General features: G+C 48.3%; 1 protein-coding gene across 1 annotated transcript in view; it reads left to right on the top strand.

The window, feature by feature from the left end:
- DNAJC8 (DnaJ heat shock protein family (Hsp40) member C8) overlaps positions 1–14,050 on the top strand; it is a 230,406-nt gene that overhangs the window by 180,811 nt on the left and 35,545 nt on the right. The window contains exon 7 of the mRNA XM_086957494.1: positions 9,951–10,042. Within this exon, the coding sequence (XP_086813620.1) occupies positions 9,951–10,042 (92 nt within the window). The remainder of the gene's footprint in view (positions 1–9,950; positions 10,043–14,050) is intronic.

Raw genomic sequence — 14,050 nt, forward strand, 5'->3', positions numbered from 1 at the left:
AGAAAGCATGGACTGCTGACTGAGGAGGCTTATGGGGTCTGTTAATGTGAACAAGAGCTCATGAGAGGCAGACAGGAGTATGATAGTGAGAACAGAAACCCAAGAGAGGCCAAAGAAACTAGAAAGATTCAAATGTGTCCCACATTTTCTGTAGTTTGTTGGGGGGGAGGGGGGGGGGGGGGAGGCGGAGAGAGGTAAAGCCTGAATGCGGAAACGAGCTTTTGGCAGCTAGTTGATTAGGGAGGTCAGATTGCGCGCGTGAGCAACCCGGCCAGTGGAAGCTCATGCATCAGACTTAACCCGTTGAACAGCTAGTGACGCGCTGATGGTGTCAGCTTGCGCAGGCTCGTCATAGTCTCACTTCCGACTTCCATTATGGTAGACGGGCGTATATGTGAGATTGCGCAGAGTCACTGTCACACTGTCTGCCATGTGACGAGGACGCAGTCCTTATTTCAAGAGGTACGTTTCTGCAGTGGGAAGTGTGTCTAGAGCGGGCCACCTCTGTCTGAGCTGGGGGCAGGGTTTGGGGGAGCTCGCATCCCTCTATGGGCCTGATGAAGCCACCTTTACCTGGCACGCGATGCGCTGTAATGGCTCTGAGACCACAGCGCACTCTCTCGCCCCCCAGTCGCCCTCTGCGCAAAAGCGGGCAGCCGTGCCTTCATCCACCGGGCTGTGTTCGTGAGTAGCGAGCCGCAGCGCGTCTTTGTTTATCGGCATGTCTGCGCCATGTATATCACATCGACAAGTCCTTCGCAGCACAAAAACATCTGAGTGATGAGTTATCATAGGCATGGCGACTTCAGATACCATGTTAAAATTAGTAACGTGTATTATCAACTAGTGGTGCGTGTGCTCCAAAGAGGAGCGGGGGGAGGGAGCGGGTGGTGCGCACGCACCACAGAGGAGCAGGGAGTAGGCAGCGCAGGAGCGACGCGAACACGCGCTGCTGCGCGTACTAGACACCAGTCGTAATGGGAGCAGCAAAGGCTGGACATGCACCCGCCTTTGACCAATTGCGTGCCTTTTTTATATAAAAAAAAACATGCAAAATCCAATGGCAGCCAGCGAGAGCAAAACCACACCCACGAGCATGTGGTTAGCTTTCAAACCCCCTTACAAGAGGTCTTGCGCTGAGCGGACAGTACTGCAACGCTAGGCGCGAGACCTAAAAAGGAACCATGCAGAATGATCCTGATAGCTCCTTGGTGGCCCGGCAGCACTGCTTCTCGGAGCTTCTTCTACTGTTGGAGGTTCACCCGATTCGCCTTCAATCAATATCTTTGCTCCTGACGATGTCCCAGGGACAAGTACTTCATCCGGATCCGAATTCAATACGTTTAGAGGTCTGGCTCCTGAACACTTTGAATTTCAACATCTAAATATTCCATCGAAATGCAGAGATATATTGTCAAAGGCCAGAGCGGAGAGTACAAACAAAACTGACAAGATGAAATGGAAGAGGTTTTGTATATGGTGCCAAGAAGCTAATATTCATCCTCTGAGGTCGGCAGCTCATGAGATTATCCCTTATATTCTGCTCTAACAAAATGATGGCTTACCATATGCTTCTATCAAGGTGCATCTAGCCGCTATATCACGTTACAGAAGAACTTCCTCTGAACCATCTTTGTGGTCTGCTAGAATCACCAAACTATTCATGAAGGGGTTATTTCGAACCTTTCCTCCTGTAAAGCCTCCATCACCTCTCTAACAACTGAACATTGTACTATCTCAATTAGTGATGCAGCCCTTCGAGCCCATTCACAGGACGGATCTCAAATTCCTATCGTGGAAGGTAGCTCTTCTCATAGCAGTCACTTCGCCCTGGGGAGTTGGGGAGTTACAGGCTCTCACTATACAAGAACCTTTCTTGCGGTTTAAGGAGGACCGGATTGTACTCAGAACTAATCCGAAATTCTTACCCAAGGTGCCTTCAGACTTTCATTTGAGTGAGCCACTAATTCTTAAAAGATTTTTTCCTCAACCGACGACAGCGGCTGCGAGAGCTCTTCACTCACTGGAATTACAGCGCTGTCTCAAGTTTTATTTACAAAAGACAAAACTTTCCGAAAGTCTTAACAACTTTTTGTAACTTTTAGTGCACCTAGGAAGGGTTTTCCTCTATCCAAAAGAGAGATTGCCCGATGGGTTTCCAGTGCGATACAATATTGTCATGAGGCGGCAGGGAACCCGTTGAATGCACAAGTTTATGCTCATTCTATAAGAGCAGTGTCCTTTTCCACTGCTTTGTTTGCTGGGGTGCCTGACCAGGATATCTGCAGGTTGGCTACCTGGAAGAATATGCAAAGCTTTACCAGACATTACTGCATGGATGCAGCCGCTGAGAAGGCTGTGGCAGTGGGAAAAGCGGTGCTGAGAAACCTTTTCCAGTGACTTTGAGTCCTCTTTCTCATCCCTCCTTCCTTTGTGTTGCATATTCACATTTTCTTGTTATGCTTTTTGATGTCACAGATTGAGTGTTCTATATTTTATTATCTTAATGTTGAAAGTGATCTCCATGTTGCAAGACATCTACAAGTATATATGTATATAGAGTGCAGTTTTTTCAATCCATCTGCTGCCTAAAGTCATTTTTCTGCACAATAAAATGTGCTGGTTTACTGCTTGCTATTCTGATTCAGGCGTGTGAATCTATGAAAGCTCCAATACTGTAGTAAGAAAACAAGTTGCTTATCTGTAACTGTAGGTTCGAGGCATGTGGGCTGCTGAATTCATATCTGTGCATAGATCGCCGCCTAGTGTTGGGTCCGGATGATTGCACATTGTTGTCCTGAAAGAGTCTTCGAAGTATCACGAGATAGGTGGCTCCTCCCCTGGACTACAGTGCGCATGGGCATCCTCTCCATCCTCAGATTGTTTTTTTCCGCCATTGGGTTCGGATGTACTTTCTTAACTCAAGTTCGGAATCAATATAAAAAACTTTTCACATGGCCAAAAGGCCTTCGGGGCGTCGGTATTGTCTTTTCGTTCGCTGCCGCGTACTTGTTCCAGTTCTTCGAGCTAGGCGTCGAAGGCCGCTTGCCTTTTTTCGACACCAAAGGCCCCATCAACGATAGACGATGGAACGGAGCCCGTTCAAACGATGCCCCGTTGCAACTCTAAATACCCTCACATCGATGTGTACCCGGTGTGCAATAAAGGCCTATCTCCGGACCACGACGAGGCCAGCTGCATGGCCTGTTCTCGGTTCAGGTAAAAAAAAAAACTCTTCGACTTCGACGCGCCGCGAGACAGTCGGCGCAGAAAACAGCGCCCGACCCGGAGAACATCTTCGAGGGCGTCGATGAGGAGGATCCTGAACAACAGTCGGATCCTGCGTCGGAGCAGAACTCTAACTATGATGAAGACGAAGAAGAAGACTACGTACATGATGAAGACGTCGTCGAGGTAGGAGACGACGCACAAGCCATCGGAGCCGTCGACGACTACTCGAGCGATGAGCAAGGCCCAACCGCAGTTGCGGGGGCCGATAATGACAATGTACTTTCAAAGGCTCAGGTCGAGGCATCGCCGAAGGCCTTAGCCAAGATCTTCACCTTCATTCTATAGCCCCGCGTCAAGGCCCAGCTAAGAATATATCTAAGGAGCCATCGGTCGATCAACCACAGTCAACGGTGAAATCGAAACCGAAACAGACACGAAACCGAAACTGCTAAAGACAGTCCTCAGATCGACGACTTCGGATTCATCGGATCCAATCAAATTGAAGAGCGTCATCAACCCTTCGGGGTCGCAAGGGGGTGTGGACCCGAAGATCGGAGTGTCAAAGCCTGTAACTAAGGTCAAGCATGTCGCACTGACGCCATCGACGTCGACGTCCAAAGATGGCAACACTAACAAAGGACTCAAGGCTCACAAGACCCTCGATCCGAAGCTTCCAGCCTCCAAGCCACTGGTGGTGAAGGCCTTCGAGTCGAAGACCAACATCGGCCCGAAAGAGCATGTCAAGCCGAAGCAAAGGAGCGTGCCCGCTGCGCACCAACAGCTTGAGTCGACGCAAGGCCAAACACAAACTGGTGATAAAACTAAGTCGGTCGGATTAAAGACGGCGCCAACCTCGAAGAAGTTCAGTCCGTCTCCAATGCTCACGCCACCGGTAAAGTTCGGACTGCCCCCGACCTAAGGCGTTCAAGCCACAACATAGCCTCGAACCAGCCGAAAAGGTGTCAGTTGTATCTAGGAATCAGCCTATAGAAGAGGACATTGTGTTCCAAGCGCCCTCCTATGATAACCAGTCGAAACAGTTCATCGACTCGGATTCTGGCAGACTCACTATTTATAAACGAAAGATCATTCCAGAAAATCCTATGGAGTCATACAAGATTCCACTCAAAAAGAAAAGGGACTCTGCCACCTCACCTGTTCTTTTTGAGCCTGTGGAGTCCTATGGACAGGAATATACCTATTCACCCACACGTACTAATGAGGATGTGGGGGAAGGCTACAATGAGGAGGAATTTAATTATCCTATTGACACAGATCAAGAGGAGCCCCAACCCTGGACTGACCCTGTTGACCCGGGTGAGCCACACACCACGCCTGACACTCAGTCCTATACGGTCAAACCCTCGCCAACTGAAGATACAGCGGTGTTTAACGCGTTAATTGAAAGGGCAGCAAATAACCATGATGTGGAAATGCACGCTGACCCAGTAGAGGAAGACTTTTTGTTAGACACTTTCTCAACTTCAGAAAGATCAGTAAAAACATTGCCTATGCTGAAGGGGGTCCTTAAACACGCTGGTGAAATTTTTAAGGAAACCACAAGGGCAAGGGTTGTGAACCCAAGAATTGAAAGGAAATACCAGCCTGCGCCTGTGGACCCTACGTATATCAAAGGCCAGCTGCCATTGGACTCCTTAGTAGTGGCTAATGCTCGTAAGAGAGCAAAGTCTCAAACAATTTGTGATGCTCCTCCTCCGGACAAACAATCCAAGATCTTGGAAGCATCTGGAAAACGAGTAGCGGCTCAAGCGGCAAATATTTGGAGAATCTCAAATACACAGGCCCTATTAGCCAGATATGATAGGGCTCATTACGACACGTTAGAGCAGCTGCTACAACACTTGCCTGATGCTTATAAGGAGAGAGCAGAAATGCTGATTCAGGAGGGGAAACTGATATCAAATGCATCCATTAAATGTGCGCTAGATGCAGCAGACACAGCAGCTAGGGCCATCAACACAAGTGTGATGCTCAGACGGCATGCCTGGCTACGCATCTCTGGTTTCAAGCCAGAGATTCAAACTACATTACTCAATCAGCCTGTTAACCCTGACTTTTTGTTTGGTCCTGATGTGGACACAATCCTAGAAAAGATTATAAAGGACACTGAGACAGCCAAATCCATGGGCGCTCTGCAGTCACAACAATTCAGGGGAGGTTCCTTTTGTCGCTCCGGTAACAGGGGAGCCTCTAGAGGTCAAGCATCACAGCAAGCCCAATACAACAAAGGAGGCACACAGACCACCTATAACAAGAACAATATGGGTGGATACCAGGGCAACAGCACCAAAGGCAGAGGACGAGGAAATAATAACGCTAGATCCTCCGCCAACACTAAACAGTGACGTCTTGTCGCTACCCCCGGACCATATAACACCGGTCAGGGGAAGACTTCAGCAGTTCCTGCCAGTCTGGGAAGGCATTACCTCAGACAGTGGGTGAGACAGCTTATCCAATACGGCTATTGTCTAGAACTAACCTCCACTCCACCAAACATACCCCCAAGGCACCGTCCTATGTCCGCAGAGCACATGCACTTATTGCAGCAAGAGGTCATCTGTATGCTGCAAAAAGGGGCCATAGAACTCGTGCCCTTAGAACAACAGGGTACAGGGCTGTACTCGCTGTACTTCTTAATCCCAAAAAAGGACGGGTATCTCAGGCCCATACTAGACCTCAGACCCCTGAACCAATACATCTTGTCAGAACATTTTCACATGCTCACTTTGCAGCAAATCCTACCATTGCTCAGTCAGGGAGATTTTCTAGTAACACTAGACCTGAAGGACGCATATTTCCACATTCCGATTCACCCGGGACACAGGAAATATCTCAGGTTCACCATAAACAACCAGCATGAACAGTTCAAGGTCCTGCCTTTCGGGGTCACAACAGCCCCCAGAGTGTTTACCAAGTGCTTGGCGACAGTGGCTGCGCACCTTCGGAGACAACACATTCAGGTCTATCCTTATCTGGACGACTGGCTTATCCAAGCAAAGTCAGCCCAGCAATGTGCCAGCCACATGTCCCGCACGATTCACCTCCCACACAGTCTAGGATTTTCAGTAAATTACTTAAAGTCTCATCTTCAACCCGCACATGTACAACAGTACCTAGGAGCGACATTAGACACTCTGGCAGCAAATGCAAAGCCAAACTCAGCAAGAATCAACAGCATGCAATTGCTGATTCAGAGATTCAGACCCTCACTCCCAGCGCAAGTGTTTATGCAGCTGATGGGTATGATGGCCTCCTGTATCTTCATAGTCCCTCACGCGAGGCTACACATGCGTCCGCTTCAGGAGTGCTTAGCACGACAGTGGAACCAGGCTCAAGGACAGCTAAAAGACCTAGTGTTGGTGACCGGTCGTGCATACAACTCTCTGCATTGGTGGAACACACAAAACCTTTGCAGGGGACGACCGTTCCAAGAGCCTGTACCACAGATAGTGCTGACGATGGACGCATCTCTCCATGGTTGGGGAGCGCATGTCCTCCATTACACAGTGCAGGGACTATGGACGACGCAACAAAAGAGGATGCACATCAACCTGCTGGAACTGATGGCGATCTTCATTGTGCAACAAGGTCGTGTTGATCCGGACGGACAACATGACTGCCATGTACTACATCCAAAAGCATGGAGGGACACACTCTCCGCAGCTGTCACACCTAGCTCAGAGCATGTGGAAGTGGGCCATTCAAAGAAACATGTTCCTCATGGCGGAACACCTCCCAGGCCAGGACAACCAGATGGCGGACCTGCACAGCAGGCACAGCCATCAGATGCACGAGTGGGAGATACATCCCTCAGTGCTACAACCGTATTTCCAGCAGTGGGGTCATCCAGAGATAGACCTGTTCGCCACAAAGGAAAACGCAAAATGCCAAACCTTCGCCGCCAGGTTCCCACAACCGCAGTCTCAGGGCAATGCGTTATGGATGAGCTGATCAGGCAGATTTGCGTACGCTTTTCCTCCAGCACCGCTCATACCGCTAGTGGCGCGCAAACTGCGGCAGCACTCAATGACACTCCTCCTGGTTGGTCCAACATGGGCAAGGCAGGCATGGTACACCACGTTCCTAGAACTTTCCGTGGTGCCTCACCAACGACTGCAACTCACACCCAGTCTCCTCACTCAGAGCCATGGAGACATTCAGCACCCAGATCCGCAACAGTTAAGCCTTGCAATATGGCTCCTGAGGTCATAGAGTTTGGCTACCTAAACCTGCCCCCTGACTGTATGAATATTATCAAGGAGGCAAGAAGGCCAACAACCAGGGCATGGTATGCGGCAAAATGGAAGCGATTTGTCATCTATTGTTCCAATAATGACATAAATCCGCTAGATGCATCAACTCAAAACATTATATGTTATTTGTTACATCTACACAGATGCAATCTGGCTTACAGTTCCATCCAGATACATTTAGCTGCGATAGAGGCTTATCTTCAAAACAGGCAGCACCTTTCCCTTTTCAGAGTGCCAGCCATTAAAGCTTTTATGGAGGGACTCAAACGAGTGATTCCTCCCAGACACCCACCTTCACCTGTCTGGAATCTGAACGTAGTTCTTACCAGACTGATGGGACCACCTTTTGAACCTCTTCGCTCTTGTGAGATACAATTTCTGACATGGAAAGTGGCCTTTCTAGTAGCAATCACATTGCTAAGAAGAGTTAGTGAGCTTCAAGCCCTAACTATTCAAGAGCCTTTGATACAGATTCATGCTAATAGGGTAGTGCTACGTACCAACCCTAAATTTATGCCTAAGGTGGTATCACAGTTCCACATTAACCAAACAATAGAACTGCCAGTATTCTTCCAAAATCCAGATTCAGTGGCAGACCGAGCACTGCACACATTAGATGTTAAAATAGCTCTCCTGTATTACATAGACAGGACAAAGGATTTCAGGAAGACTAAGCAACTGTTTGTTGCCTTTTCTCCACAGCACAAAGGCAACCCCATTTCCAAAGCCGGTATAGCCAGAGGGATTGTTAAGTGCATACAGATCTGTTATCAAAAAGCTAAACACACATTAACAGTTCCCCCAAGAGCTTTCCTAGGTAACATTCCTCTAGAGGATATATGTAGAGCAGCCACATGGTCCACCATACATACATTTACCAAACACTACTGCGTGGATGTACACTCCAAACAGCAAGCTGCTGTAGGACAGGCTGTTCTCCGGACTCTTTTTCAGACTGCTGCAGCTGGCACGGGCAACCACTGCTAAAGAGGAAACTGCTATTTATTCTATGCACAGATATGAATTCAGCAGCCCACATGCCTCGAACGGAATATGCTACTTACCAGTATGCATCTGTTCTTGGCATGTAGGGCTGCTGACATTCATATCACTTGCCCTCCTCCCCGGTGCCTGTCGCAGCTGTAGCACTCAGAATTACTCTCAAGCATGGTCATCACTTACTGTATCATACTCCATCTCTGCCACAATGGCGAAAAACAATCTGAGGATGGAGAGGATGCCCATGCGCACTGTATTCCAGGGGAGGAGCCACCTATCTCGTGATACTTCGAAGACTCTTCCAGGACAACAATGTGCAATCATCCGGACCCAACACTAGGCGGCGATCTATGCACAGATATGAATGTCAGCAGCCCTACATGCCAAGAACAGATGCATACTGGTAAGTAGCATATTCCTTCTCCAGAAAAGCTAGCAGTAAACCAGCACATTATATTGCGGGTCTGTGGGATGGTGGCCAGGGCCAGTTGGGCGGAGCAGAGCTGTCTGGTGGGAGTGTAGACAGAGTGGCGGTTTTGTCAGGTAAGCAGGGCCGGCCTTGGTGAGGGTTTTGTAGGCGTACATAAGGAGCTCAAAGGTAATTCTTTTGTTGTTAGGTAGCCAGTGAAGGTCTCAGGTGTCCGGTGATGTGTCTGCAGCATGGATTGTCCAGGATGAGTCTGGCGGAGACGTTCTTAATGTTCTGCAGTTTCTTTTGGAGTTTCTGAGTGGTACCAGCATGGAGTGTGTGTTGCTGTAGTCGAGTCTGCTGCCAACAAGCGTGTGGGTGACCGTTTTCCTGGACTCGGTGTGGCTCCAGCTGATAACCTTACAAAGCAGGCGGAGTGTGTGGAAGCAGGAGGTCGAGATGGCGTTGATTTGGCGGTTCATTGAGAGCACGTAGTCTATGATGATGCCTTTGATCTGCTCCTTCCACCTCACAATGTGGAACTATGCTCGCAGCTAGATCTCCTAAAAATTCACACCATAAGATTGCAATTCAACAGCTTATTTCACTGACTCAACCTGCAGACCGATTTAGACCACAGACACTAAACCTCAAAGCTTAACAGCACTGAACTGGCTCCTATCTAGTAGAGAAGAAGGGAAGTGTTAAAGACTCAGATTAGCCACGCCAGTGTTGTGGCCCTATAAGATGTGAACTATCAGTTTTATGTGCGTTACCCATTCAAGTCTTAAACAGATTAATTGAGCTTTTCATCCTTTAGCAGTTGATGTTGCGAAATGAGTAACCTTGCACAAAACATTGTAGTACCATCTGTTTAAAAGTGATAGCAACCACAAACAGATGTTAGTGTATCCTTTTTAAAAAGCTTGTATTAAGGAATGCCTAGTATTTTGTGCAAGACAAAGTATTTCCACATGAACTAAAGCTTTGATGATTTAGAAATACCTTTAAACAAAGATGTTATTTCTTTTTTATAGTTCAAACAAGCAGTGTACAAACAAACAATGAAGTTATTTGCAGAGTTGGAAATCAAGCGGAAAGAGCGAGAAGCGAAGGAAATGCACGAAAGGTAATTGTATTTACATAGAGCTTACTACCCCTGACAGTTTGCTAGCACTCTATCATGAGGACTTTTGTATTATTTGAAATTTGTGCTTTTGATGACTGAGTAGAAGCTGCTCAGGGCTAAAACTATTTCTAGAGATAATCATTCCTGGAAGCTGCATTACTCTCTTTTTTGATTGACTTAGTAGAAAGACAGTGATTGCTATTTTGAGAATTGTTTTGAGGTACGAGTCAAGGTTTCTATATGGAACTTGAAAATTATGTTTTGCAGCGTGAATCTTTCTGGATTCACTATGCTTATTTCACGGTCTAGTGCTTAGGTCTGGAATCGTAGTATTTTTTTTTCTTTTTTTCTTTTCATAGTCGACGTCCCACCATTTGGTGTCCTTCTGTGATGTCAGCGCGCTTCCCCCGGAAGCTCCCGCCTTAGGGCACCATCTTCAGATTCTTTTTCCGCCGTTGGGTCTGGATCGTCAGCGAGAGGTTCCAGAGTTTTAGGAAAGAAGAAGCGAAAAAATAAAGCAGGAAAACCACCGAAAAATTGGAGAATACATCTCGCAATCAAGAACATAGAGCTGGGACGACAAAGAAGGCGCGGAAGATAGAAAACTTTGACGTCAAACTGAGAATACGCATGCAGGGGGCCCCCTGAGCGCAGGAATGGACAAAACACCTTTCAAATTCTGCAGTAATTGCCACCACAAATACGCGTAGAAGGACCAGCACCCGGTTTGCAACCCCTGCCTGCCAGTCGAGCACGAAAGCAAGGATTGCAACGCCCGCTCGGCATTCACCCCGAAGACCCTCAGAGTAAGGGAAAGACAGAGGAGGACCAACTACAACATGCATGGCCAAGGAGAACGTCCGTCGCTCCGGGACTTGGGCCTCTCCAGTGGAGAAGAGGACAACATGGGGAACTGAGGACTACACTTTTGTAGAGACCGATATGAAGTCGATAAAGGAGGTAAGGGAGACGTCGACCCCTAAAAACCCGTCAGACTCTCGAAAGTCAGAGTCAAAGTCCTCAAAAGGAGAATGGCGCCGAAGCTATCGACAGCCACAGCTGCATAAAGGGACAAACAGCCCAGCGGTTCCTTCAAAAAGGACTCACAGCCGGCGAAAACCCAAGACAAACCTAGGTCGTTGACACACGTCCCCGAAAAGGCACGCTCGACACTGAAGGAAAAAGAGCCGTAGGCATCTTCGACATCGACGACATCGAAGAGAACCGCCGAAACACTCGACGCCGAACAAGCCACCGAGATGGAGAGGAAAAAGAGAAGGCTTGAGGCCCACATGGACAGTGTCCTCCAGCGAAAGAAGAATTTAGACGAACGGATGAGCAGATACACCATCCCTTCGAAGCCCACAACGATTGTAGAAGTCGAAGAAGAGTTCGACGCCAGCTTGGAGCCTGAGGATCTCAGGCTTCAAGCCAGAAGTCCAGAATAATATTCTAAACACACCCTTACATGGGGAAACGCTGTTCGGGGTGCCAGTAGATGACAAACTGAAGCAGCTCAAGAAAGAGAATGAAACTGCGAGGTCCATGGGAGCTCTGCAGTTCAGAGGTATGAGAAGGGACACCCCCTCAAGGAGACCAAACGGCAGAGGAGTAACCCAGCCGGGAACGTCCCACCAGACCTTCCAACAAACCTACCAGGGCAACAACCAAGCGCAGCATGGTCCGCAACAGCAAACCTGGCAGTACCAACCTAGGGGCCAGTCCTTTCGAGGGCGATCGAATGGACGAGGGCAAACAAGAAGCGGGGGCCAGCAACCCACCTCAAATTGACTGCACCATACTTGCCCACCCGCACAACTCCTCTACGGGAGCGGCACAACAAAGAACTCCAAATAAAATTACACAAAAGAGAAATCAACGAACATGTAACACCAGTAGGAGGCAGGCTAAACACTTACAAATAACAGACAAATGGATACTGAACATCATACAGTTCGCATACTGTATAGAACTGGGAAAGAAGCCACCAAAAAGGAGGCCGAAAAGCAAGACACCCTCTGCAAAAGAACTCTGGCTCCTCCTACAGGAAGCACAAGAACTCCTCCACAAGGAGGCAAAAGAAAACCGTACCGTTCAAAGAGAGAAACAAGGGAGTGTACTCCAACTACTTCCTCGTACCAAAGGTAGACCAAATGTTAAGACCCATCCTGGACCTACGGTTTCCTAAACCAATACATAAAGACTCGAACATTCAAGATGACATCCCTACAGTAGCTTATTCCTCAGATAAGGGACGGAGATTTTATGTCCACCATAGACCTCAGACGCCTACCTACACATTCCCATGAACAGACAACACCATAATCTACTAAGTTTTGCCATCAACAAGGCGCACTACCAGTTCACATCACTGGCCTTCGGACTAAAATCCGCACCAAGGGTCTACACAAAATGCCTCGCAGCTGTATCGGCGCTCCTGCGGAGGGAGGGGATTCATGTATACCCCTACCTCGACTACTGGCTGATAAAGGCAAGTTCCTACTAACAATGCCAAATACATGCACAGCGGGTCACACAGACGCTGACAGAACTGGGATTCTCAATACACTGGGGGAAATCCTCAATGGAACCAGAATAGGTGAAATCTTCCTGGGCGCACAGATCAATACCATTCAGAGCAAGGTGTTCCCCACCGAGAAGAGAACACTTGCCCTGCTGAAGGAGACACATAAATACCTGAAGGGGCAAGCTCTGACAGTGAGGACAGAGAGCAAGCTCATGGGGATGATGGCGTCCTGCATACACCTAGTCCCCAATATACGACTCCACATGAGACCATTCTAGGAATGGCTGCAACAACAATGGTCACAAGCTACAGGGAGTTGGGAAGATCTAGTGGTTGTAACGCACGCAGTGCAAGAGGAGATAGCGTGGTGGAACAAAAAGAACATAACACGCCTTTAACACCACCAAACCCAACAGTGACCATCACCACAGACTCATCCTAGATGGGATGGGGAGCACACATGAACCAGCTCAAGGTGAGGGGTCTGTGGACTCCAACAGATGCATCAGACCCATCAACTACCTGGAACTAAAGACTGTGTTCCTTGCCCTGAAAGCCTTCCAGAAACAACTGTACAGGCAGAGAGTGTTGGAACAAACCCACAACACCGCAACAATGTTCTACATCAACAAACCGGGAGGAACACAATCCGTAGCGCTGCCCAACCTAGCGCAGGAAATATGGAGATGGGCCATCCCACTACAAATAGACATCATGACAATACACCTACCAGGAAAGGAAAACATGGAGGCAGACAGGCTCAGCAGACATACATCAGCATCCCACGAGTGGGAGCTCAATACACAGGAAACGCAAAAGCTATTCAAGAAGTGGGGGACCCCAAAAATAGACCTGTTTGCAACAAACCAGAATGCAAAATGCCAATACTTCGCATCCAGACAGCCCGGGGAACATTCCTTGGGAAATGCCCTATGGATAAGCTGGTCTGAGACATTTGCCTACGCTTTTCCCCCTATACCACTGATACACAGTGCTCAGCAAATGCAGAAACAGCAACATGACACTGATTCTGGTAGCACCACAGTGGGCCACACAGTCCTGATTCTCACAAATAGTGGAGATGGCGCAGGGCCCGCCACACACGTTTGCAAGAAGAATAGACTTGCTCTCCATGCAAAACGAAGAGGTGCTTCACCCAGAGCCAGAGAGTCTCTGCCTAGCAGCCTGGCTCCTAAAGATGTAGAGTTTGCAAACCTAAAACTCCCAGAGAGCACACTGCGGGTGCTGCGGGAGGCAAGAAGGCATACCACACGAAAGTGCTATGTAGCAAAATGGAAACGGTTCACACAGTGGTGCATCAGGGACAAGCTACACAAGAAAATCACCAAGGAATCAACAGTGCTAAAATATTTAACACACTTGCTCAAAACAAACCTAAGCTGTACCTCGCTGAGAGTACACCTTGCAGCGATAGTAGCCTATACAAGACGGGAGACTGGAAAAAGTTTCTTTACATCCCA

This window comes from Lissotriton vulgaris, chromosome 2_1 (genome assembly GCF_964263255.1).
Source record: "Lissotriton vulgaris chromosome 2_1, aLisVul1.2, whole genome shotgun sequence".
Taxonomy (NCBI): domain Eukaryota; kingdom Metazoa; phylum Chordata; class Amphibia; order Caudata; family Salamandridae; genus Lissotriton; species Lissotriton vulgaris.